General features: G+C 44.5%; 2 protein-coding genes across 22 annotated transcripts in view; one reads left to right on the plus strand and one right to left on the minus strand.

Annotated features, from left to right (window-relative positions):
- BRAP (BRCA1 associated protein) overlaps nt 1-3,146 on the minus strand; it is a 50,853-nt gene extending 47,707 nt beyond the window's left edge. For 3 of the 7 annotated variants that reach the window (XM_078337333.1, XM_078337334.1, XM_009004656.5), the window contains exons 1-2: nt 2,920-3,146; nt 353-511 (exon numbers count right to left, since the gene is read on the minus strand). In XM_078337333.1, coding sequence (XP_078193459.1) covers nt 353-511; nt 2,920-3,001 — 241 coding nt within the window. In that variant the 5' untranslated portion in view covers nt 3,002-3,146. Of the gene's footprint in view, nt 1-352; nt 515-2,647 lie in introns of all 7 variants that reach the window. The other 4 variants (XM_035257659.3, XM_009004659.5, XM_009004655.5 and 1 more) reach the window with 2 other exon arrangements.
- Nucleotides 3,147-3,243: 97 nt separating this feature from the next.
- Nucleotides 3,244-23,339, plus strand: part of ACAD10 (acyl-CoA dehydrogenase family member 10) — a 69,920-nt gene continuing 49,824 nt past the window's right edge. For 7 of the 15 annotated variants that reach the window (XR_013522112.1, XM_002753033.6, XM_009004662.5 and 4 more), the window contains exons 1-3: nt 3,244-3,505; nt 10,283-10,482; nt 20,699-20,847. Coding sequence is in view for 11 of the 15 variants with exons in the window: in XM_002753033.6 (XP_002753079.1) it covers nt 10,296-10,482; nt 20,699-20,847 (336 nt within the window). In the remaining 4 variants the exon portion in view is untranslated. The remainder of the gene's footprint in view (nt 3,506-10,282; nt 10,483-20,698; nt 20,848-23,339) is intronic. The other 8 variants (XR_013522113.1, XM_009004661.5, XM_078337319.1 and 5 more) reach the window with 3 other exon arrangements.

A 23,339-nucleotide genomic window follows, 5' to 3' on the forward strand; every position in this document is an offset into this window, starting at 1 on the left:
GAGACCAGACTGGCCAACATGGAGAAACCCTGTCTCCTCTAAAAATACAAAAATTAGCCAGGTGTGGTAGAGGGCGACTGTAATCCCAGCTACTTGGGAGGCTGAGGCGGGAAGACTGCTTGAGTCCAGGAGGCGGAGGATGCAGGGAAACAACATTGCACCACTGCACTCTAGCCTGGGCAACAGAGACCCAGTCTCCACTAAAATGTGGCTTAACGATGTCATATAAAGCAAACAGGCAGTGAAAAAGTTATGCTAGATGTTAAAATCGTAGGCTTATCAAACACCATGTATAAAATAGGCAACCAGGGTTCATGTTACAAAAGACAGTCCAGGGTTTTAGAAAGCATACCTGGGATGGACTTCATTGTCTCAATGATCACATCTGTCATTTCTCGACGGCCGAGATGCTGATGGATAATTGCTGCTTTCTCACCTGGTGACTTCCCTTCTAAACAGGCTACAGCTGAAGCTAGTGTTGTCTTTTTGATCTCCTCATCAGACATTTCCCCTGCTAAAGAACACATAAATGATTAATACTAAGTAATAAAACAAGCTCCTCTTTATTCTCTATTCATCCATTATTAGGTTTCCCTTTTCTTTCTACTGCCTTCCACCAAGATGATAAGAAGCCTTTGTAGTATCCATCTCACTCACCTCTGGGACCACTGTGGAAACAGTCAATAAGTAGCCAGGAAAATATACTCAGAAATGCAGGCTGTTCTACTGAAATCATGCACTTTAATTTTTTGAGACAGTCTCACTCTGTCATCCAGGGGTGTGATCTTGGCTCACTGCAACCTCCTCCTCCTGGGTTCAAGCGATTTTCCTGCCTCAGCCTCCCGAGTAGCTGGGACTACAGGCATGCACCACCACGCCTGGCTAATTTTTGTATTTTTAGTAGCGATGGGGCTTCACCATGTTGGCCAGGATGGTCTGGAACTCCTGGCCTCAAGTAATCCGACCTCCTCAGCCTCCCATAGTGCTGGGATTAAAGATGTGAGCCACTGTGCCAGGCCCAAAATCATGGACTTTAAAGCAAATTGACTCTAAAAGAGAGTCCCTAATATATGCTCTGTCAGGGAAGGGACTATGTCTGTTTTGCCTATCACTGTATTCCCAGCACTTACACCACAATGCCCAGCACATAGAGGAAGCTCTCTTAAATATCTGATGAATAAATGGCTATATGACTGACCCATGCAGATGTCTGTATGTGGCTAATATCAATTTAGCTGACTTTCAGAACTCAGAAACCACTTAAGCCTTTGGAAAGATGCTCATAAGCTGTTAAATCATATTCAATTTTCATTTGCAGCTCCAAAGGTCACATACCCAGGAAGTTTCCAATGACATCATACCTACCTGCCCCCGTCCCTCTCTCCAAACCAAACACATCTTCTTGTAATAGCTTTCCAAACTGTTCCTTCTTTCCTTCATAGCACTTACCACAGTTGTAATTCTACACTTACTCTGCACTTAATTCATGTTTCCTTCAAGAAACTGTTGGTGCCATTAAAGCAGAGACCCTGTCTGATTCAGCATATCAGGAAAGCTCCAGCAGATGTGAGCATGAAATAAGTTATTTTATTTTTATTTTTTTGGAGATGGAGTTTCACTCTTGTCGCCCAAGCTGGAGTGCAATGGCACAAACTCAGCTCACCGCAACCTCTGCCTCCCAGGTTCAAGCAATCTTCCTGCCTCAGCACCTGGAATAGCTGGGATTACAGATATGCACCACCATGTCCAGCTAATTCTGTATTTTTAGTAGAGGCGGGGTTTCTCCATCCGGCTAATTCTGTATTTTTAGTAGAGGCGGGGTTTCTCCGTGTTCGTCAGGCTGGTCTTGAACTCCTGACCTCAAGTGATCCGCCTGCCTTGGCCTCCCAAAGTGCTGGGATTACAGGTGTGAGCCACCTCACCCGGCCCTTTTTTTTTTTTTTTTAAAAGAGTTTCTCTCTTGTCTCCCAGGTTAGAGTGCAGCGGCACTATCTCGGCTCTTTGCAACCTCCGCCTCCTGGGTTCAAGCAATTCTCCTACCTCAGCCTCCCTGGTAGCTGGGATTACAGGCATCTGCCACCATGTCCAGCTAATTTTTGTATTTTTAATATACTCAGGGTTTCACCATGTGTTGGCCAGGCTGGTCTCGAACTCCCGACCTCAGGTGATCCACCGCGCCTGGCCAAGAATTTCTTGAATGAATGTTATTATTAGGTAATTATCTGAGGACCAAGGAAAAGAGCCAAAGCTGCATTCCCCACTAAGGAGCTATGCTACTGGTGTGAAAACCTCAGACTCAAGTCCAGCTCACTGAGTTAGAATCCCAGTTTCACTCACTACAGATAACCTTGGGCAAATCATTTAATCACTAAGCTTCAGTTTCCCAATGTGTAAGAGACACACGCCACACCCATTTACCTCATAGGGCTGTTGCAAAGATAATTAAATAAAATGCACAAAAGGTGCTTAGCACAGTGCTGGGATATACGAAGTGTCCAAATTTAGTTATTACTGTGGTTAGGGGGCACCTCAATGGATATACTTCCAAAAGGGAACAATTTAATTAAACCAAGGACCTCCCAGAGTTGCTGGGGACCCAGTCGCTGCCTCTACGAAGCCTAGAGGGAAGCAAGTGAAATAAACATACCACTCGACTCTCTCGAGAGGGAGACGCGCCAGGTATAGACAGAACGCCCGCAGAAGGCACTGGGAGGGTGGTTCGGGGCAGCGCTTCCCTGAGATGACACACGGGAAGGCCTCTCAAGGGCAGATGGAAAAAGAGGAATCCCGACCACCTCTCCGCTTCTTCCGGAGGCAAGAGCCCTCGCCACGGGCTTTTTCCGGGACAGTGCTTTGCGAGGGAAAGCCCCCTGGGCCCAGACCCGATTACAGGGAAGGCCGCGAGGCCACGGGACTCACCCGCGGCGCTGAAGCCGAAGCCGGCAGGGACGGGCGAGTGTTCCGCGAGCTCCAATCGGATGACAACAAGTGACACACTCATAGGGCAGGCGCTGGCCGGCGCGGGTCCCCGGCTGGCTCAGGAAAGGCTGGGAGGCGAGACGAGGGGCGGAACACCCAGGAGCCGGCAGCGCCGCCGCCGCCTCAGCAGCAGCAGCTCCTCGCAGAGCTCACAGAGCCACAACAACTTCCACTTCCGCCTCCCGGCCGCCGTCGCTGACCGTGGGTTACGCATGCGCGCATCACCGCGCACAACGATTGGGCCGCGCGGCAGGGGGTCAGCCTGGTGTCCTTCCGGACGGGATCTCGAGGAGGTTGGAGCAGGAAGTCTTGGCGATTGCTGTGGCTGGGGTCTCGCGCTTAGGCTGAGCGGCAAGTTTTCGCCCAGCCCCGAGTTAACCTCTGCCTGCCCGAGAGGCCTCGTCCTCAACCCACCTCGTCTGACGGCGCGGGATCCCCGGCTCCGCGAGGTCTCCGAATTGTCCACGCTGTCTGCTATGCAGAACTTTGCCCCTTTTGTTGTGTTTGACTCCTCCCTCTAACACTAGTAAGGGTGGTTTTGTTTCTGTCCCACTTTACAGATAAGTACAGTGAGGTTCAAAGAGGTGAAGTGGCTTCTAAGGAGCCATAGGGAGTGGAGACTCGGTCGCCATTTAGACAGCGATCTGGTCGGGCGCGGTGGCTCGCGCGTGTAATCTCAGCACTTTGGCAGGCTTAGCTGGGCGAATCACTTCAGGTCAGCAGTTGGAGACCAGCCTGGCCAACGTGGTAAAACCCAGTCTCTACTAAAAATACAAAAAATTTAGCCAGGCTTGGTGGTGGGCGTCTGTAATCCCAGCTACTGGGGAGACTGAGACAGGAGATCGCTTGAACCTGGGAGGCGGAGGTTGCAGTGAGCCGAGATAGTGCACTCCGGCTTGGGCAACAAGAGCAAAACTCCATCTCGAAAAAGAAAAAAAGAGAAAAGATAGCGATTTGCTGGTTACGAGCACAGTGCTGGAGTTCTGGGTCCTCCTCCCCACCCTGTCACTTCACAAATGTTTACTGAGAGTTTGGACACCCTTGGGATGCGTTGGCGTATAAGATAAACGTAGTTCCTTTCCATATTGTGAAGTCGACCTACATCAGCATTTGTGCAGTCTTCAACTAGTCATTGCATAAAGTTGGCATGATATCATAACTTCATGCAGTTGTGAGGATGAAACAGAATTATGTATATAGAGATAATACTAACTTTCTGAGACTAAGCATTCTCTGCAGTATGTCAGACTGACTTTTGTATGTAGATATTGACAGACACAATCAATGCATAGATGACAGGATGCTACTCTAGGTACATTCTATAATAATAATACATATGTAAGTACATAGTACATTCTAGATATGTGTATGTGCAGACTGTATGTCTATAACATGACCACAAGATATATGTGTATATAGAGCTTGTGATTACATCCTGTGAAATACGTTTCCACATGCCCTGTTTAGATCAGGGTTTCTCAACCTCTGTACTATTGACATTTTGGGTTCTGATGCTTCTTTTTCTTTTTTTTTAGCCAGGGGTCAGGGTGTCCTGAGCATTGTAGAGTGTTTAGAAACATCCCTGGCCTGACCCACTAGACGTCAGTAGCATCTCTCCCAAGGTGGTGACAACCAATAATGTCTCTGGGCTTTCCCAAATGTCTCTTTGGGGTCAAAAAACATAACCCCAAATGTTGAAGAATCACAGTGTTATGTGAAAGTGCATAAACCATACATACATACTATGTGCATAAAACATATGAGATTCTTGTGAACTTTTTTGGTATATTACCGTAGAAGATAACATTTCAAAGTTTGCCAGGTACTAATTTGAGTGCTTTACATACCTTGTCTCACGCAGTGGTAACAACTTTATGAAATTGGTACTATAATTGTCTTTATTTTACAAAGGAGTAACCTGAGGCTCAAAGAAAGAGTAACTGGCTCAGGATTTCACACATAGTAAATGGCAGAGCTGGAATTTAAGTCCAGGCAATCTAAATTCAGAGCCAGCACTATCTTTTTACCAAACAAACTATCTTCTTAATAATGTATGACAACATACACTGCGTTTGCATATTAATGAAAGCATCATTTAGGTAGCAAATCTGCATTATCATGTTTATCTCATTCTGAGTGTCTGGAAAATGACAAATATTTATGGTAGATGACAGTAACAGAACTAGAACTGTTAGCCAGAGTTGGGCAGGTTGGGAATGTAACAGCTCTTCGTGGCTGCCAAAGACTAAATCTGTCCCCAGCTTTTCTCTATTTTCTGATGTCTTCAGTTTATGTATTCTTTCAATTCATACAGAGTACCCACTATGTGTCTAAAAACTGTACTAAGTCCCAGGGGATATATGTATACCAAGATGAATAAGATTGTCCTTGTCTTAAGGAGCTTAAAAACACATAGACATGAAAACAGGCCAGTCATGGTGGCTCTCGCCGGTATTCCCAGCACTTTGGGAAACAGATGAGAGGATCAGTTGAGGTCAGGAGTTCAAGACCAGCCTGGCCAACATGGTGAAATCCCAACTCTACTAAAAAAATGCAAAACTTAGCCAGTCGTGGTGGTGCGCGCCTGTGGTCCCAGCTACACAGGAGGCTGAGGCAGGAGAATTGCTTGAACCTGGGAGGCAGAGACTTCAGTGAGCCAAGATTGCCCCCCTACGGACTCCAGCCTGGGCAACAGAGCAAGGTTCCATGTCAAGAAAAAAAAAAGTAGTTACTGGCCGGGTGTGGTGGCTATCGCCTGTAATCTCAGCCTTTGGGAGGCTGAGGCGGGTGGATCATGAGGTCAAGAGATCGACACCATCCTGGCCAACATGATGAAACCCCATCTCTACTAAAAATACAAAAATTAGCTGGGCATGGTAGCACACGCTTGTAGTCCTGGCTTCTTGGGAGGCTGAGGCAAAAGAATCGCTTGAACCTGGGAGGCAGAGGTTGCAGTGAGCCAAGATTGCGCCACTGCACTCCAGCCTGGGCAACAGAGCAAGACTCTGTCTGAAAAAAACAAAAAGTTACTGTGTAATTGGGTAAGTACTCTGCTGAAGATATGGAGAAGAGGCAATGGGAGTGAAAAAAAAAATCTCACACTCTGCAAGGAAAAAGAAAAGAAAAGCCTCCACAGAGGAGCTTAAATAGGCTGTGATGTCAAAGTGAATGGAAATTCACCTACCAAATAAAGCAGGGAAAGGTTCCAGTCAGTGAGCACAGCAGGTACCAAGGCCTAGAGGTATGAGAAATGACAGCATTTCCTGCCTTGGGAAGTGGCTAGAGCAGAACAGTCTTTTTTTTGTTTTGTTTTTTTGAGACAGTCTTGCTCTGTCACCCAGGCTGGAGTCCAGTGGTGCAATCTTGGCTCACTGCAGCCTCCGCCCCCCCAGGGGCGGAGCTCGCTGTCAGCACAGTATTTTCAGGGAAAAAAGGGTATGAGACCGAGTCTTGCTCTGTTGCCCAGGCTGGAGTGCAGTGGCGCGATCTTGGCTAACTGCAACCTCCGCCTCCCAGATTCAAGCCATTCTCCTGCCTCAGCCTTCTGAGTAGCTGGGACAGGCATCCACCATGCGCGACTAATTTTTGTCTTTTTTTTTTAAATAAAGACAGGGTTTTGCCGTGTTGGCCAGGTTGGTCTTGAACTCCTGACCTCAGGTGATCTGCCCACTTCAGCCTCCCAGAGTGCTGGCCACCTTGCCCAGCCGAGAGTCCTTTCTTTAGGTGTTTGTAGAGGTTAGGTATCCCTTATCCCAAATGTTTGGAACCAAAAGTAGTTCAGATTTCAGATTTTGGTATATCTGCATACACATAATGAGATATCTTGGGGTGACCCAAATCTAAACAAGAAAGTCACTTGTGTTTCATATCATCTTATACATATAGCCTGAGGATAATTTTACAGACTATTTAAAATAATTTTGTTCATGAAACAAAGTTTGTGTTAAGTACTTACATGTGGAATTTTTCACTATGGCTTTGTGTGAGAGCTAAAAAAATTTTGGATTTTAGGTCATTTCGGATTTTGGATATTTGGATTAGGGATGCTCAGCCTGTATAGTTTGAGCCCTGGCTGGGTGTGGTGGCTCACACCTGTAATTCCAGCACTTTGGGAGGCTGAAGTAGGTGGATCACCTGAGGTTGGGAGTTTGATACCAACTGACCAATATCGTGAAACCCCATGTCTACTAAAAATACAAAAATTAGCCAGTGTTAGTTGAGGTGGTCATTGCTTTTATTCTGGCTTTGCATCTTGAGTGAGCTAGGGATGGCCATCAGCTGCTCTCTGAGGGTGATTGCAGCTAACTGATTACTACCCTTGTTCTTTTTCACATTTATTCAGTATAAATTTAATAACAGGTTTATGTCAACATGCTTATGGATAATTAATGTGGTTAAAAGAGTAGTTTTACGAATGATAAAAAAGTTTTGGTTTGGGGTCTTAGAGTAAACACCATTAACGGGTAATTCTTTTTGGACCTCCCTCTGAAAGGGCTATCTAACACAAAGTTTACATGAGTAAACAGAGTAGAGACAAAGGAATGTGGGGTAAACAGATTTAACTAGGGAAGTTTTTTTTACCTTTAATTTTCACTTTATGACTTAATCCTCTAAGATAAGAATTGGCTGCTTTCAGCCAGTCTTATTAAAACTTTTCCGCTGGCCAGGCCTGGTTGCTCACGCCTCTAATCCCAGCACTTTGGGAGGCCAAGGCAGGTAGATCAGGAGGTCAGTAGATCGAGACCATCCTGGCTAACATGGTGAAACCCTGTCTCTACTAAAAATACAAAAAAATTTGCTGAGTGTGGTCGTGCGCACCTGTAGTCCCAGCTAATTGGGAGTCTGAGGCAGGAAAATTGCTTGAAACCAGGAGGCAGAGATTGCAGTGAGCTGAGATAACGCCAGTGCACTTCAGCCTGGGTGACAGAGTGAGACTCCTTTCAAAAAAAAAAAATTTTTTTTTCGGGGTTTTAGAAAGTTTGAGAGTATAATTTTATAACTTCTCTAATACTTCTTTTAATATTTTGCCAGCCACCCCAAGTGAATCTCAACAGGCCAGGTATGGTGGTGTGTACCTATAGTCCCAGTTTCCGATTTTGGAGCATTTCAGATTTCAGATATTTGGGTTGGGGATGCTCAAACAATATAGTTTTTAGAATTCTTTTGGCCCCATCGAAGTGACTCCCATAAACTCAGAGGCTGTTTTGCTCTCTCCTGATTTTTAGTAAGCTTTTTATTTTTTATTTTTTTTTATTTTACCTATTATCTTCTTTTTTTTTTTTTTTTAATTTTTTATTGGATTTTAGGTTTTGGGGTACATGAGCAGAGCATGGAAGACAGTTGCGTAGGTATAGTAAGCTTTTAAGTGTAGAAATCACATAAAAAGCTTAAAGATTTTAATGAAGAAAATCGAATTTGCCTTCATTATTTTGTTTTTTCCCCATCTTTTTTTTTTTTTTTTTTTAAAGACAGGGTTTCACCATCTTGGTCAGGTTGGTCTTGAACTCCTGACCTTAGGTGATCCGCCCACCTTGGCCTCCAAAGTGCTTGGATTACAGGCGTGAGTCACCACGCCCGGCCTTTTTCCCCATCTTTTTATTTCAACCAATAGAAAAGTTGAAAGATCTGATCTCCTGTTATCTCTTTGATCTAGACTCACTATTAACATCTGGCCATGTTTGGTTTATCTCTATACATGAGTGTGTATAGGTATACATTTGTATACATGTACATGTATGTGTGTTGTGTGTGCTTTTTTTTCTGACCCTTTTGAAATTAAGTTTGGGAAACAGTTACGAGGCTGCTGCAGTGATCTGTAAGTGGAAATGATGGTGTTCTGTGGTGTGAGGGTGTCATAGTAAGTGCTAGAAGGAGGTGAGTACAGGATATCTTAGGAGCACACTGGAGAGACTCGTAATGAGTATTTTCTGGTAGCCAGAAGAGGGTTCATGGAAACAGTGAACTACTGGTGAACTACAACCCAAAAGACTGTTTGGAATTAGCCAGGCAGTGGGTAGAATAGAGCATTCCAGAGAAGAGAACAGTGTATTATTCAAAGATCTGGAGCTGGAGGAGAACATGTGTTTGAGGAAACTGCATGTAGATGTGCATGTCCAGATCATCCCCCAGGTTGAGGTGAAAAAATGGGGAGTTGCTGCAGAAAGGAATGACATCTTTTCTTCTTTTTTCTTTCTTTTTTTTAAGATAAAGTCTCACTTTGTCACCCAGGCTGGATTGTGCAGTGGCACAATCTCGGCTCACTGCAATCTCTACCTCCCAGGTTTAAGCGATTCTTTCAGCTCAGCCTCTCGAGTAGCAGGGATTACAGGTACCCACCACTGTGCCCAGCTAATTTTTAAATTTTTAGTAGAGATGGGGTTTCACCATGTTAGCCAGTCGGGTCTCAAACTCCTGACCTCAAGTGATCCGCCTGCCTCTCAGCCTCCCAAAGTGCTGGGATTACAGGCATGAGCCACCACGCCTGATGGGAGTAGATCTTAGAGGGCCTTTTAGGCTAGGCTTAGGAACTGAGAGTTTATTTTGAGGGCAGTGGGGAGCCACTGAAGGTTTTTTTTTTGAGATGGACTCTTGCTCTGTCACCCAGGCTGGAGTGCAGTGGCATGATCTCAGCTCACTGCAACCCCCACCTCCCAAGTTCAAGTGATTCTTCTGCCTCAGCCTCCCGAGTAGCTGGGATTACAGGAGGGTGCCACCATGCCCAGCTAATTTTTATATTTTGAGTAGAGACGGGGTTTCACCGTGTTGGCCAGGCGGGTCTTGAACTCATGACCTCGTGATCCACCTGCCTTGGCCTCCCAAAGTGCTGAGATTACAGGCAGGAGCCACTGCACTTGGCCACTGAAGGTTTTAAATGGAGTTAGGGTGTGATGAGATTTGCATTTGTGAAAGAATATTCTGACCAAAGGGTGAAGAAGAGTTGGAAAGAAGTCTGAGAAGAGGCAAGGGAGCCAGTTAGGATCCATGGACAAGATGGTGGCAGTGAGAGTGCAAAGAGGGAGATGAGATTTTCAGAAGGAAGAATTGACAGCACAGAACTACATGGGGCATGGTGAGGTTGAGATTGCAGAAAGTCAGGGGCGAGTCCCAGTTTTCTACCTTGGGCAGCCGAGTGGGCGATGGAACCCTTGACTGAGTAGCTGGGAGGGATGAGACACTGAGGTCAGTTGTGGATGTGGTTTGTAGTGCCTGTTGGAGATGGGTTAGAGCCCTCTGAGCTCCAGGATGGAGGCCTGGGTGTGAGGCAGTGCAGGCAAGTCACGCCCTGTGCCTTCTTCCCACACAGCCTTGGCCTCACCATGTACATAAGGAGCTGTTTCCAGTCCTCCTGTCTCCAGTGGGTGTGGAGGACAGCCTTCCTGAAACACACCCAGCGCAGGCACCAGGTGGCCCACCGATGGACGCACCTTGGAGGCAGCACCTACAGAGCGGTGATTTTTGACATGGGCGGAGTTCTCATTCCTTCTCTGGGGAGAGTTGCTGCAGGTGAACTATTCATTCTGTTTCACTTTGGGGGGCCTAGGGTGGCGGTGGGAAAATGGAGGATGATCAGGGAGGCAGAGGAGAACACTCAGGCAGCAGTGTGTCCCAGCTGGCCGTGCTCTGGCTCTTGAGTCAAATTTTAAGAACCACTAGGTGGCTGAGTGTGTTGGGTGCATGGTTCAGCTTCTCCAAATCTTACTTTCCTCATCATTAAATGAGAGCTACTGGTAGTGCCTTCCTCCTTGGGATTTGGTGGAGAGTTATCCATGGGAAGCACTTGCTTAGCACAGTGATTGCTCAGTGCATCCTAAATTCTCAATCAATGATGAACTGCTATGAGTACTGTGATTAGAATTTAACCACCGAGACAGGGCACAGTGGCTGAGGCCTGTAATCCCAAAACTTTCAGAGGCCAAGGTGGAAGGGTCATTTGAGTCCAGCAGTTCAAGACCAGCCTCAGCAACATAATGAGACCCCGTATCTGCCGAAATTTAAAAATTATCTGGGCACGATGACACGTACCTGTAGTTCTAGCTACTTGGGAGGCTGAGGTAGGAGGATTGCTTGACTCCAGGTGGTTGAGGCTGCAGTCAGCTGTGATCACACCACTGCACTCCAGCCTAGGCAACAGAGCAAGACCCTGACTCAAAAATAAAAAAAAAAACAAAACAGAATTTAATCACTTTTCCTTGGGAACTGTGCTACTTCTGAAATCTAGATGCTGAAATTCCCCCTTTGATCACAGTCCTCCTCTCTTCTCCCCCACTCCCTCCAAACCTGCTTCTGGACCGACAGGGTCAGGGTCAGCTCTCTGGTCTCTGGTCTTCTCTTTGCCAGCTCCTCCCTGGTTTAACTTCTTTTCTACTCAGTTCAGCTTTTATTAGTTAGAGTTGTTTTGGCTTCAAGCAGTACAAAACCTAACAAAACTGACTGAAACAAGCTAAAGTTTCTTTCTCTTGCACACAAAAGCCCAGGTATGTGGTCTGGGGCACTGTGTGATGTGCTCTGTGGGATCAGGGACTCTGGCTCTTTCTATCATGTTACTCTGCTGTGACTTTTCATTTCCACTGTTACCTTGTGGTCTGTCTTGGCCGTCTGACCTCCTGCTATCACATTCTCATGCCAGCCAGCAGGAAGAGCAAAGGGTCCGACAGCTAACCCTCTCCTTTTGACCTTCCGTGGTGGCTGGTTGGCTAGTTCTCCATCCTAAATCAACCCAGGCACAGGTTTTCTATGCCAGCTTGTCTAGGCTCTCCAGCATTGCTGACGAAGTTACTCAGCCGTGCGAACTGGCTGCACAAGCTAGTTTCTGAGCTCCAGCCTCAACTAGGCCCTTGATGCTGCGCCTCAGCTTCTCTTTTCCTTCACTCACATCTCTCTCATGTTAACCTCAGGGCTGCTCCAGACTGTTTGCTCCCCCTGCTCCTTACCGCCCCCAAATATTCCCACTCTGCAGACAGCTGAATCTATTCTTTTACAGAAAACATACAGACTAAGCCTAAATAACACAGCGAGATCCCATCTCTACAGAAAAATTTTTTTCTAATCAGTGGTGGTACAGCTATAGTCCTAGCTACTCAGGAGGTTGAGGTGGGGAGATCCCATGAGCCCAGGATTTTGAGGCTGCATGAACTAGGATTGCACCACTGCACCCCAGACTGGGAAACAGGCTTTTTTAGAGAACCTGTCTCTAAAAAAAAAAGACGGGTGAAGAACATAAAGATCACTGTACAGAGGGACGGGTGCAGTGGCTCACGCCTATAATCCCAGCACTTTGGGAGGCCGAGGCGAGTGGATCACGAGGTCAAGAGATCGAGACCATCCTGGTCAACATGGTGAAACCTTGTCTCTACTAAAAATACAAAATAAAATTAGCTGGGCATGGTGGCGCATGCCGGTAGTCCCAGCTACTTGGGAGGCTGAGGCAGGAGAACTGCTTGAACCCAGGAGGCGGAGGTTGTGGTGAGCCGAGATCGCGCCATTGCACTCCAGCCTGGGTAACGAGTGAAACTCCGTCTCAAAAAAAAAAAAAAAAGATCACCATATAGAAAGTTTCTTGAATTTCTCTAGAATATCTAAAGAAGCAATTCACTTCACTCCATTCCCACTGCCTCCATCCTTCCCTTCTCTCACCTGAATGATGTCATTGCCTCCTAACTCTTCTCCTGCCTCTGGCTCTCAAGATTTTTACAAAATCTCCTCCCAGCTCCAGAATTACCATTCTAAAACATAGATCTTGCGTCTGGGCTTAGTGGCTCACACCTGTAATCTCAGCACTTTGGGAGCCCAAGGTGGGCAAATTGCTTGAACATAGGAGTCCAACATGGTGAAAACTTATCTCTATGAAAAATACAAAAAACTTACCTCGCATGGTGGTTTTTTGCATGCAGGTAGTCCCAGCTACTTGAGGGGCTGAGGTGGGAGGATCACTTGAGCCCAGGAGGCTGAGGCTGCAGTGAGCCAAGATTGCACCACTGTACTCCAGCCTGGGTGACAAAGTGAGACCCTGTTTCAAAAAATTAAATAAATAGGGCTGGGAACGGTGGCTCATGCCTATAATCCCAGTACTTTGGGAGGCCGAGGTGGGCAGATCACAAGGTCAAGAGATCAAGACTATCTTAGCCAACACGGTGAAAATACTCCACTAAAAAATACAAAAATTAGCTGGGTATGGTGGCACACACCTGTAGTCCTAGCTGCTTGGGAAGCTGAGGCAGGAGAATTGCTTGAACCTGGGAGGTGGAGGTTGCAGTGAGCAGAGATCACGCCACTGCACTCCAGACTGGTGACAGAGCAAGAGTCTGTCATAAATAAATAAATAAAATGAAATAAAAATAAAACTTAGATCTTTCTCCTTTCCTCTGTGGCTTGAAAACCTTGAATGCCTGTATGTGGTTTCCTAGATTAAGTGTAGAAGCTTTTGCCTGGGATTCAGGGCCCCTCCCAGTTCTAGCTTTCCTGCCATGGACTACCTGGTGCTCTCCAGTCATGCCAGGTACATTCACATGCTTATACCTTTGCAAGCTCTGTTTCCTTCCTGCCTCCTCTGCCTGTTCAAATCCTACTCATGCTTTTAATGGCAAGTTTAGGGCGTGTTATGACTGGAATCTTTTGAACACTCAGTGAATCTCATGGTTGTTTGGTTGTTACTAACTTCAAGAGTCCTCTTCTGTCAAGACTTCTTCAACCTCATCTGCAACCTGGGCAGAATGTTCCTGGATACCCAGTTCCCATGGGAGTTTCACCTTTGCGTTGGATGTGTTCATGTCTCCTCTATGGGGCTCTTTGATTCCAAGACCCCAGGTCTGGGATTTCTTCACTTCATTGTTGCAGTGTCAGCTCTGCAGGCTGGCTCAGTCATTCAGGAAATGTTTGATGGATAGGTGTGTGAACAAAATAATGATGCCTTATACTTAGTATTTTGCTTGACTAGACCTTCTAATGTTATTTATTTCAAATGAACCGTGTCAAGCATTATTTGATAAGAATATACTAGAATTGGCCAGGTGCAATATTCTAGAATTGCCTGGGCGAGGTGGCTCGTGCCTGTAATCTCAGCACTTTGGGAGAACGAGGTGGGCAGATCACCTGACGTCAGGAGTTCAAGACCAGCCTGGCCAACCCCATCTCTACTAAAAATACAAAAATAAACTGGGCAGTGGTGGGCACCTATAATCGCAGCTACTCTGGAGGCTGGGGAGAATCGCTTGAACCCGAGAGGTGGAGGTTGTAGTTAGCTGAGATCACACCATTGTACTCTAGCCTGGGCAGTAAAGCAAGTCTCTGTCTCAAAAAAAAAAAAAGAATATAAAGAATGTACTAGAGTTATTGTACTTTTTTTTCCCCCTTGAGATGGGATCTCACTGTTTTTCCCAGGCTAGAATGCAGTGGTGCAGTCATAGCTCACTGTAGCCTAAAACTCCAGGGTTCAAGCAATCCTGCATCAGGCTCTCGAGTAGTTGGGACTACAGGCTATAGGTGTTTACCACTATGCCTGGCTAATTTTTGTTTTTTGTAGGTATGGGGTCTCGCTATGTTGCTCAAGCAGGTCTCAAACTCCTAGGCTCAAGTGATTCTCCCACCTTGGCCTCTTGAATCATTGGAATTACAGGCGTGAGCTATCATGCCTGGCCTTCTGTCTGTTTTTATATGGCCTGTCAGCTAAGAATGACTTTTAATGTTTTGAAATAAGTAATTGAAATATATCAAAACAAGAATAATATTTTGTGATGTGAAAATTATGTGAAATTCACATTTCAATGTCCATAAAAATAAAGTTTTTTTGGAAAACAGTCTTGCCCATTTGTTTACATATTGTCTGTGGCTGCTTTTGCCCTGTACTGGCAGAGTTGAGTAATATCAACAGGGTCCCTAAATTAGCTTTCAGAGCCTGGAATATTTACCATCTTTCCCTTTTCAGAAAAGCTTGATTTAAGCTGTTAGTTTACTATACAATTAGTACACACAACAAAGAATTTAAAGTAAAGCCCAAACATTTTAGTTTTTAATTTTTATTTTACTTTATATTTCTCCAAAAATGCATTTTCAGACCAAATTCCAAATATTTAACACTGAATTTAGGTGGGGCACAGTGGCTCACAACTCTGATCCCAGCACTTTGAGAGGCCAAGGTGGGTGGATCATGAGATTAGGAGCTCAAGACCAGCCTGGCCAATATGGTGAAACCCCGTCTCTAATAAAAATACAAAAATTAACTGGGTGTGGTAGTGTGTTCCTGTAATCCCAGCTACCCAGGAAGCTGAGATAGGAGAATCGCTTGAACCCGGGAGGTGGAGGTTACAGTGAGCTAAGATCGTGCCACTGCACTCCAGCCTGGGTGACAGAATAAGACTCTGTCTTGGGAAAAGAAATGAATTCAGAGAGTATAATTATTTCAAAATGTTTGACTGAAATTTTTGTTAGTGTGATAGATGAAAATTCCATCTTTGTGGTTTCTTTTCTTTTCCTTTTTTTTTTTTTTTTGAGACAGAGTCTTACTCTGTAGCCCAGGCTGAAGTGCGGTGGTGTGATCTTGGCTCACTGCAACCTCCATCTCCAGGGTTCAAGCAATTTTCAGCCTCCTGAGTAGCTGGGATTACAGGTGTGTGCCACCACGCGTGGCTAATTTTTGTATTTTTAGTAGAGACAGAGTTTCGCCATGTTGGCCAGGCTGGTCTCTAACTTCTAACCTCAGGTGATTTACGCCCCCCCAAGGCCTTCCAAAGTGCTGAGATTACAGGTGTAAGCCACCGAGCCAGGCCACTGAGGTTGAGCCTTTTTTTTTTTTTTTTTTTTGAGATGGAATCTTACTCTGTCACCCAGGCTGGAGTGCAATGGTGAAATCTTGGCTCACTGTAATCTCTGCCTCCCTGATTCAAGCAATTCTCCTGGCTCAGCCTTCTGAGTATCTGGAATGCACCACCATGCCTGGCTAAATTTTTGTGTGTTTTTAATAGAGACACGGTTTCACCATGTTGGCCAGGCTGGTCTCAAACTCCTGACCTCAAGTGACCTACCTGCCTCAGCCTTCAAAAGTATCGGGATTACAGGTGTGAACCACCGCATCTGGCTTTTTTTTTTTTTTTTCTGATGCCTTCTTGCTGTATTGCCCAGACTACCAGGCTGCTCTCAAACTCCTGGTCTCAAGTGATCCTCCTGCCTTACCCTCCTGAGTAGTGAGCCTTTTTTTTTGTATATTATTGGTCATTCAGTTTTTCTGTGAATCACTTTTCTTGTTGATTTTCAGTAATAACCTTTTTTTTTTTTTGAGATGGAATTTCCTCTTGTTGCCCAGGCTGAAGTGCAATGGCGTGATCTCAGCTCACTGCAAACCTCTGCCTCTGAGGTTCAAGCGATTCTCCTGCTTCAGCCTGCTGAGTAGCTGGGATTACAGGCATTTGCCACCATGCCTGGCTAATTTTGTATATTTAGTAGAGACAGAGTTTTTCCATGTTGGTCAGGCTGGTCTTGAACTTTCAACCTCAGGTGATCTGCCTGCCTCGACCTCCCAAAGTGCTGGGATTACAGGTGTGAGCCACCATACCTGGCCAGTAATAACCTTTTATCTGTTACCTCACTTGCAAATGTTTTCTCCCTTTTATGGCTTGTCTTTTGATTTTATTGTTAGTATTTTTAGCTGTACTAAAGTTTTCTTTTTCTTTTCCTTTTTTTTTTTTTTTTTTGTTTTTCAGACAGAATTTCACTCTGCTGTTCAGGCTGGAGTGCAGTGGAGTGATCTTGGCTCACTGCAACCTCCGCCTTCCAGGCTCAAGTTATCCTCCCACCTCAGCCTTGCAGGTAGCTGGGACTACAGGCTCACACCACCACACCTGGCTAATTTTTGTATTTTTTTATAGAGATGGGGTTTTGCCATGTTGCCCAGGCTGGCCTCAAACTTGGGAGCTTAAGCAGTCTGCCTACTTCTGCCTCTGTCTCCCAATGTGCTGGGATTATAGGCATGAGCCATTACGCCCAGCCTTCTGTGTTGTTTTTAAGTTTTAGAATTTTGTATTTCTGACTTGGATATTTACTGTATTGGGAATTTGTTTTGTGGTAGCCTGAAAGAGGATTTAACTTAATTTTTTTCCATATTGAAACCTAGTTATGCCAACCTCATTTATTGAATAGTCACTGCTAAAAAAGTATAAAGCATAAAGGAAATTTCCTGCTGCCACCTTCACCCTTTCCTGTATGGTTCCAGACTCATCATTGTGAAAAGTTTCTTGCTTATTTTTTGAAAAATTGCCCGTGTGTATGTGTATACAAATTGGATCATATGCTATAGACTGTTTCATGCTTTTGTTTTTACTCAATATGATATCCTTTTCATATCTGTTGGCATAGGTCTAGGATCTAGTTTGGGGTTAGTAAACTTTTTCTATAAAAGGCTAGGCAGGCTGGATGTGATGGCTCATGCTTACAGTCCCAGCAGTTTGGGAGGCCAAGCTGGGAGAATGTTTGAGGACAGGAGTTTGAGACCAGCCTGGGCAACATAGTGAGATTCTCATTTCTACAAAAAAATTTAAAAAATGAGTTGGGCATGGTAGTACACACCTGTAATCCCAGCTACTCAGGAGGCTGAGGCAGAAGGATTGCTTGGTCCTGAGAGGTTGAGGCTGCAGTGGTCAATGATTGTGCCACAGCAATCCATCCTGGGCAACAGTAAGACTCAAAAAAAAAAGTATTACAAAACAGTATTACAAAAAAAAAGGTGGCTCACACCTATAATCCCAGCACTTTGGGAGGCTGAGGTAGGTGGATCACAAGGTCAAGAAAATGAAACCATCCTGGCCTCAATTTAGCTGGGCATTGTGGCACGTGCCTGTAGTCTCAGCTACTCGGGAGGCTGAGACAGGACAATATGGTGAAACCTGTCTCTACTAAAAATACAAAAATTAGCTGGGCATGGTGGCATGTGCTGGTAGTTCCTGCTACTCGGGAGCCTGAGACAGGAGAATCACTTAAACCTGGGAAGTGGAGGTTGCAGTAAGCCAAGATGGCACCACTGCACTCCAGCCTGGCAACAGAGTGAGAGATCATCTCAAAAAAAAAAAAAAAAAAAAGAAGGGCTACATAGGCTCTGTGAGCCATACTCTCTGTCACAACTGTTAACTTCTTCTTTTTTTTTTTTTTAAGGACGGGGTTTCACCATGTTGGTCAGGCTGGTCTTGAACTCCCGACCTCAGGTGATCTGCCCCCCTTGGCCTCCAAAGTGCTTGGATTACAGGCGTGAGCCACCATGCCTGGCCTAACTGCTAACTTCTACTGTTGCAGCAAGAAAGCCGTAATAGACAGTAGTAAACAAGTAAGTGTGGTTGTGTTCCAGTATCACTTTATTTACAAAAATAGGTAGAACCAGGCATGCTGGTGTGTGCCTGTAGTTCCAGCTACTAGGAAGGCTGAGGTGGAAGGCTCATTTGAACCCAGGAGTTCAAGGCCAGCCTGGGCAACACAGTAAGACCCCATCTTTTAGAAAAACAGATAGGATGGCCAGGTGTGGTGGCTCATTCCTGTAATTCCAGCACTTCAGGAGGCCAAGGTGGGAGGATCACCTGAGGTCAGGAGTTCAAGACCAGTCTGGCCAACATAGTGAAACCCCATCTGTACCAAAAATACAAAAATTAGGTGGTGATGGCAGCGCATGCCTGTTATCCCAGCTACTCAGGAGGTTGAGACAGGAGAATTGCTTGAAACCAGGAGGCAAAGGTTGCAGTGAGCCAAGATCACGCCACTGCACTCCAGCCTGGATGACAGAGTGAGACTTCATCTCAAAAAAAAAAAAAAAAATAGACAGGAGACAGATTTGGCCCCAAGCCAAGTTTTAACATCTGTTTGGTTTTATGGTATGTGAATATATCATAATTGATGTAATAAGCACCTTATTAATATATGCTTAACTATATTAAACTTTTCTAGTTGTTTTTATTATGAGGAATTCTGCACAGACAGCCTTGTACATAACCTTTGCTTACTTTCATAAATATATATGGAAGAAATTCCTGGAAGTAGAATTACTACATCAAATGTATGTGCATTTCAGATTTTGACAGAAATTATCAAATTGCTGTCTGCAGAGGTTGTGCTTGTTGATGCTACCATCAACAGCATATGATGGTGCCTGTTTTCTACATGCTTGCTAACTCTGGGACTGTGAAAAATGCTATATGCTTTAGCTCTAAAATTAAAGAAGTATTTTTTGGATTGAGTCTTAAAAGTCATGTTATTTTCAAAGGACATATGCCAGATTGTTAACATTGGTTATTTCTAAAATATAGGATTGCCTGATTGCTTGTCCTTCACTTTCTTGTCCTTTTCCTTTCTCTTCTTCTTCTTTTTTTTTTTTTTTTTTTAAGAGATGGGGTCTTGCTCTGTGTCCCCAGGCTGCCAGGCTGCAGTGCAGCAGTGCCATCATAGTTCACTGCAGCTTCAAACTCTGGGGCTTACGTGATCCTCCCACCTCAGCTTCCTGAGTTGCTAGAATTACAGGAGCATGCCACTGTGCCCAGCTAGTTTTTTAATTTTTTGTAGCAACGGGGTTTCATCATGTGGCCCAGGCTGGTATCAGACTCTTGACCTCAAGGGATCCTTTCACTTTGGCCTCCCAAAATGCTGGGATTATAGGTATGAGCTACTGTATCTGGCCTACTTTCTTTTGTCTAGCTTTTTATGAAATATATTGTCTGAGAATGTTTCAATGTACAGGCACTGCTTTATTAGAAAAAAAACAACAAAGGTGTTTTCATTCCAAAACAAAAGCTATATGTAAAGTATGTTTTGTCTTAGATTGATAATTATGAATGTTGGTATATATTTGCCCCCAGCATCTGTGTTATAGACAGGAAAAGCAACTGTGGATGAGGAGAAACAACCCTGGCCCAAATGTTCCCAGTATTCCACAGATGCTGATCCATCACTGCCTTAGCTCTTTGTGGATAGAAATTTCCTTCTTGGCTAGGTGCAGTGGCTTGCACCTGTAATCCCAGCACTTTGGAAGGCCGAGGCAGGTGGACCACATTAGGTCAGGAGTTTTGTATCTGCCTGGCTAGCATGGTGAAACCATGTTTCTACTGAAAATATGGAAATTAGCCAGGCTTGGTGGCATGCACCTGTAATCCCAACTACTTGGGAGGCTAAGGCACGAGAGTCACTTGAACCTGGACAGCAGAGGTTGCAATGAGCTGAGATCGCACCGCCACACTCCAGCCTGGGTAACTGAGCGAGGCTGTCTCAAAAAAAGAAGAAATTTCCTTTCTTATCCACAAAGACAGCATTTCAGGTGAACATTTCAGTGTACCTACCCATGCTGTAAAGAATTACTACAGCTTGCATGTTATGTTTTGGGGGCTACCAGGATCTAGCTTATTCCTTCATGTGCTTCCATATTCTCTACCAGGTCCAGGTAAGTGACCTAACATATATGGTCCAGTAAATATGAAACCAAGGAAGAAAATTCATCATGCAGTGCCCAGAGTCCTCTCAAGCAAGTGATAAGGACCTGATGCTTCACAGCAATATGCTCTCTGTTGTACAAATGAATATTTCTCTTCCTCTGGGCATCTAAGGTTGAGATTTAAAATTTTGTGAATATCTGGAAATTCCCAACGGCATCCACCCTGGCAGTATAGTGAGGCTGTAGGAACTGGTATGGTAATTTCCCTGAGTTCCCTAAACCCCAGCAGGTATCAATGTATTCCACTTTTGTATATTTTACTTTCTATAGAGTGGGAGGTACAGAATCATATCCCTTCTGGAACTGTATTAAAGGCCTTGATGGAAGGTGGTGAAAATGGGCCCTGGATGAGATTTATGAGAGCAGAGGTAACAGCAGAGAACTTTTTACGGGAATTTGAGAGACTTTGCTCTGAAATGGTAAGTGATAAACATACCTACATTTCCATATTTTTTCTTTTTGCCTTAAGTAGTGGTTGCAACAGTCATCTGTAAGTTAGTTAAACTGAAAATAGAGTGAAACCTAGTAACCCATTACATGTTTTTATTTATTTATTATTATTATTTTTTGAAGACGTGGTTTCACCATGTTGGTCAGGCTGGTCTTGAACTCCTGACCTCAGGTGATCTGCCTGCCTTGGCCTCCAAAGTGCTTGGATTTACAGGTGTAAGCCACCATGCCCGGCCGTTTCCCTTACATGTTTTACAGTTATTTCCTTCACCCCTAGGTGTTCAATGTTCAATTCATATATGAATAAGTAAAAATATTATTGGCCCGGCATGGTGACTCACACCTGTAATCCCAGCACTTTGGGTGACCAAGGCAGGTGGATCACAAGGTCAAGAGATCGAGACCATCCTGGCCAACATGGTGAAACCCCATCTCTACTAAAAAATACAAAAATTAGCTTGATGTGGTGGCTCGTGCCTTTAGTCCCAGCTACTCAGGAGGCTGTGGCAGGAGAATTGCTTGAACCCAGGAGGCGGAGATTGCAGTGAGCCAAGATTGTGCCACTGCACTCCAGCCTGGCACCTGACGACAGAGCAAGACTCTCTCAAAAAAAAAAAAAAAAAAATTCTTAGCCAGGCGTGGTGGCTCATGTCTGTAACTTCAACATTTTGGAGGCTGAGGCAGGAGACCAGCTTAGGCAATATAGCGAGACCTTTAAAAATAAAAAAAATTAGCTAGGCATAGTGGTACACACCTGTAGTCCCAGCTATTCAGGAGGCTGAGGTTTGAGCCCTAGAGATTGAGGCTGCAGTGGGCCATGACAGTGCCACTGCACTACAGCCTGGACGACATAACAAGACAGTCTCAAGAAAAAAAATTCTTTACTAAATGAACATATTTTTTAAATGTTTTCTGGTTTATTATAAAGGATATTATAAAGGATACAAATGAACAGACATTATGACAAGATGCCTGGGAGCAGGGGTTGTAGAGCCACTGTGCCCTTTCTGGGCCTGCCACCCTCCTCCCAGCACCTCAATGCATTCAGCAACCCGAAAACTTCCCTCCAACAGATACTAAAACAGGAGCTGTCTACATAATGGCTTTGATATAAAAGCTTATTTAAAGCAATAATAACATTGAGCATTTTCTCTGTACTTTGCACTGTTCTAAGCTCTTTGTATTTTATTTATTTTTTGGGGGGGGTAGGGGGAGGAAGGGAGGAAGGCAGGAAGGCAGGGAAGGAGGAAGGGAGGAAGGAAGGGATGAAGGAAGAAAGGAAGGGAGGAAGGGGGGAGGGGGAGAGGGAGAGAGGGAGGGAGGGAGGGAGGGAAGGGAAGGAAGGAAATCAAGCACTGAGAGAGACATTGCCGACCTGGATCTAGAGGTTTACAAGTTGATTTCTTTTTTTTTTTTTTTCTTTTTTTTGAGAGAAGGAAAGAAAAAAAGATGAGTAAAGGAGAGGAAGAAAGAGGAAGAGAAAGTGGGAGGGTGAATGGAAATATTGCTTTATTCTGAAAAAAAAATGGGTATTAATAATGGCCACTCAATGTTTCATTTAAACCTATGAGTAGGTGTGATGTGGTATTGACAAGAATGTATATTTTGTGTATTTGAAATGGAGAGCTTTATAAATTTTTATTAAGTTTACTTGTTCCGGATCTGAGTTTGAGTCCTTGATATCCTTATTAATTTTCTGTCTCATCGAATCTAAGTCTCTATGTATCTGGGTGTTAGGATTGTTAGCTCTTGTTGTTGCATTGATCCTTTTACCACTATATCTTTGTTGCTTTAAAATCTGTTTTATCCGATACAAGAATTGCAACTCCTGCTTTTTATTTATTTATTTTTGCTCTCCATTTGGTTGGTAAATCTTTCTCCATCCCTTTGTTTTGAGTCTTTGTGTATCCTTGCATGTGAAACAGGTCTGGATGTAACATGCCGTTGGGTTTTGGCTGTGTCTTTTGATTGGGGGATTTAGTCAATTTAAATTTAGGGTTACTGCCATTTGATGTTAACTGGGTGTTTTATCCTTTCGTTGATGTAAATTCTTCTTTATGTTGGTGCTCTTTACTTTTTGGTATATTTTTAGAAAGGCTAATACTGGTTGTTTCTTTCTGTGTGTAATGCTTCTTTCAGAAGCTCTTGTAAAGCAGGCCTGGTGGTAATAAAATCTCTGAGTACTTGCTTGTTCATAAAAGATTTTATTTTTCCTTCAGTTGTGAAGCTTAGTTTGGCTGGATATGAAATTCTGGGCTGAAGGTTCTGTTCTTTGAGGATGTTGAATATTGGCCCCCACTCTCTTCTGGCTTGTAGAGTTTCTGCTGAGAGATATGCGGTAAGTCTGATAGGCTTGCCTTTGTGGGTAACCTGACCTTTCTCTCTGGCTGCCCTTAGTATTTTCTCCTTCGTTTCAACCCTGGTGAATCTAACGATTATGTGCCTTGGGGTTGCTCTTCTT

Source organism: Callithrix jacchus, chromosome 9 (genome assembly GCF_049354715.1).
Source record: "Callithrix jacchus isolate 240 chromosome 9, calJac240_pri, whole genome shotgun sequence".
Classification (NCBI taxonomy): Eukaryota; Metazoa; Chordata; class Mammalia; order Primates; family Cebidae; genus Callithrix; species Callithrix jacchus.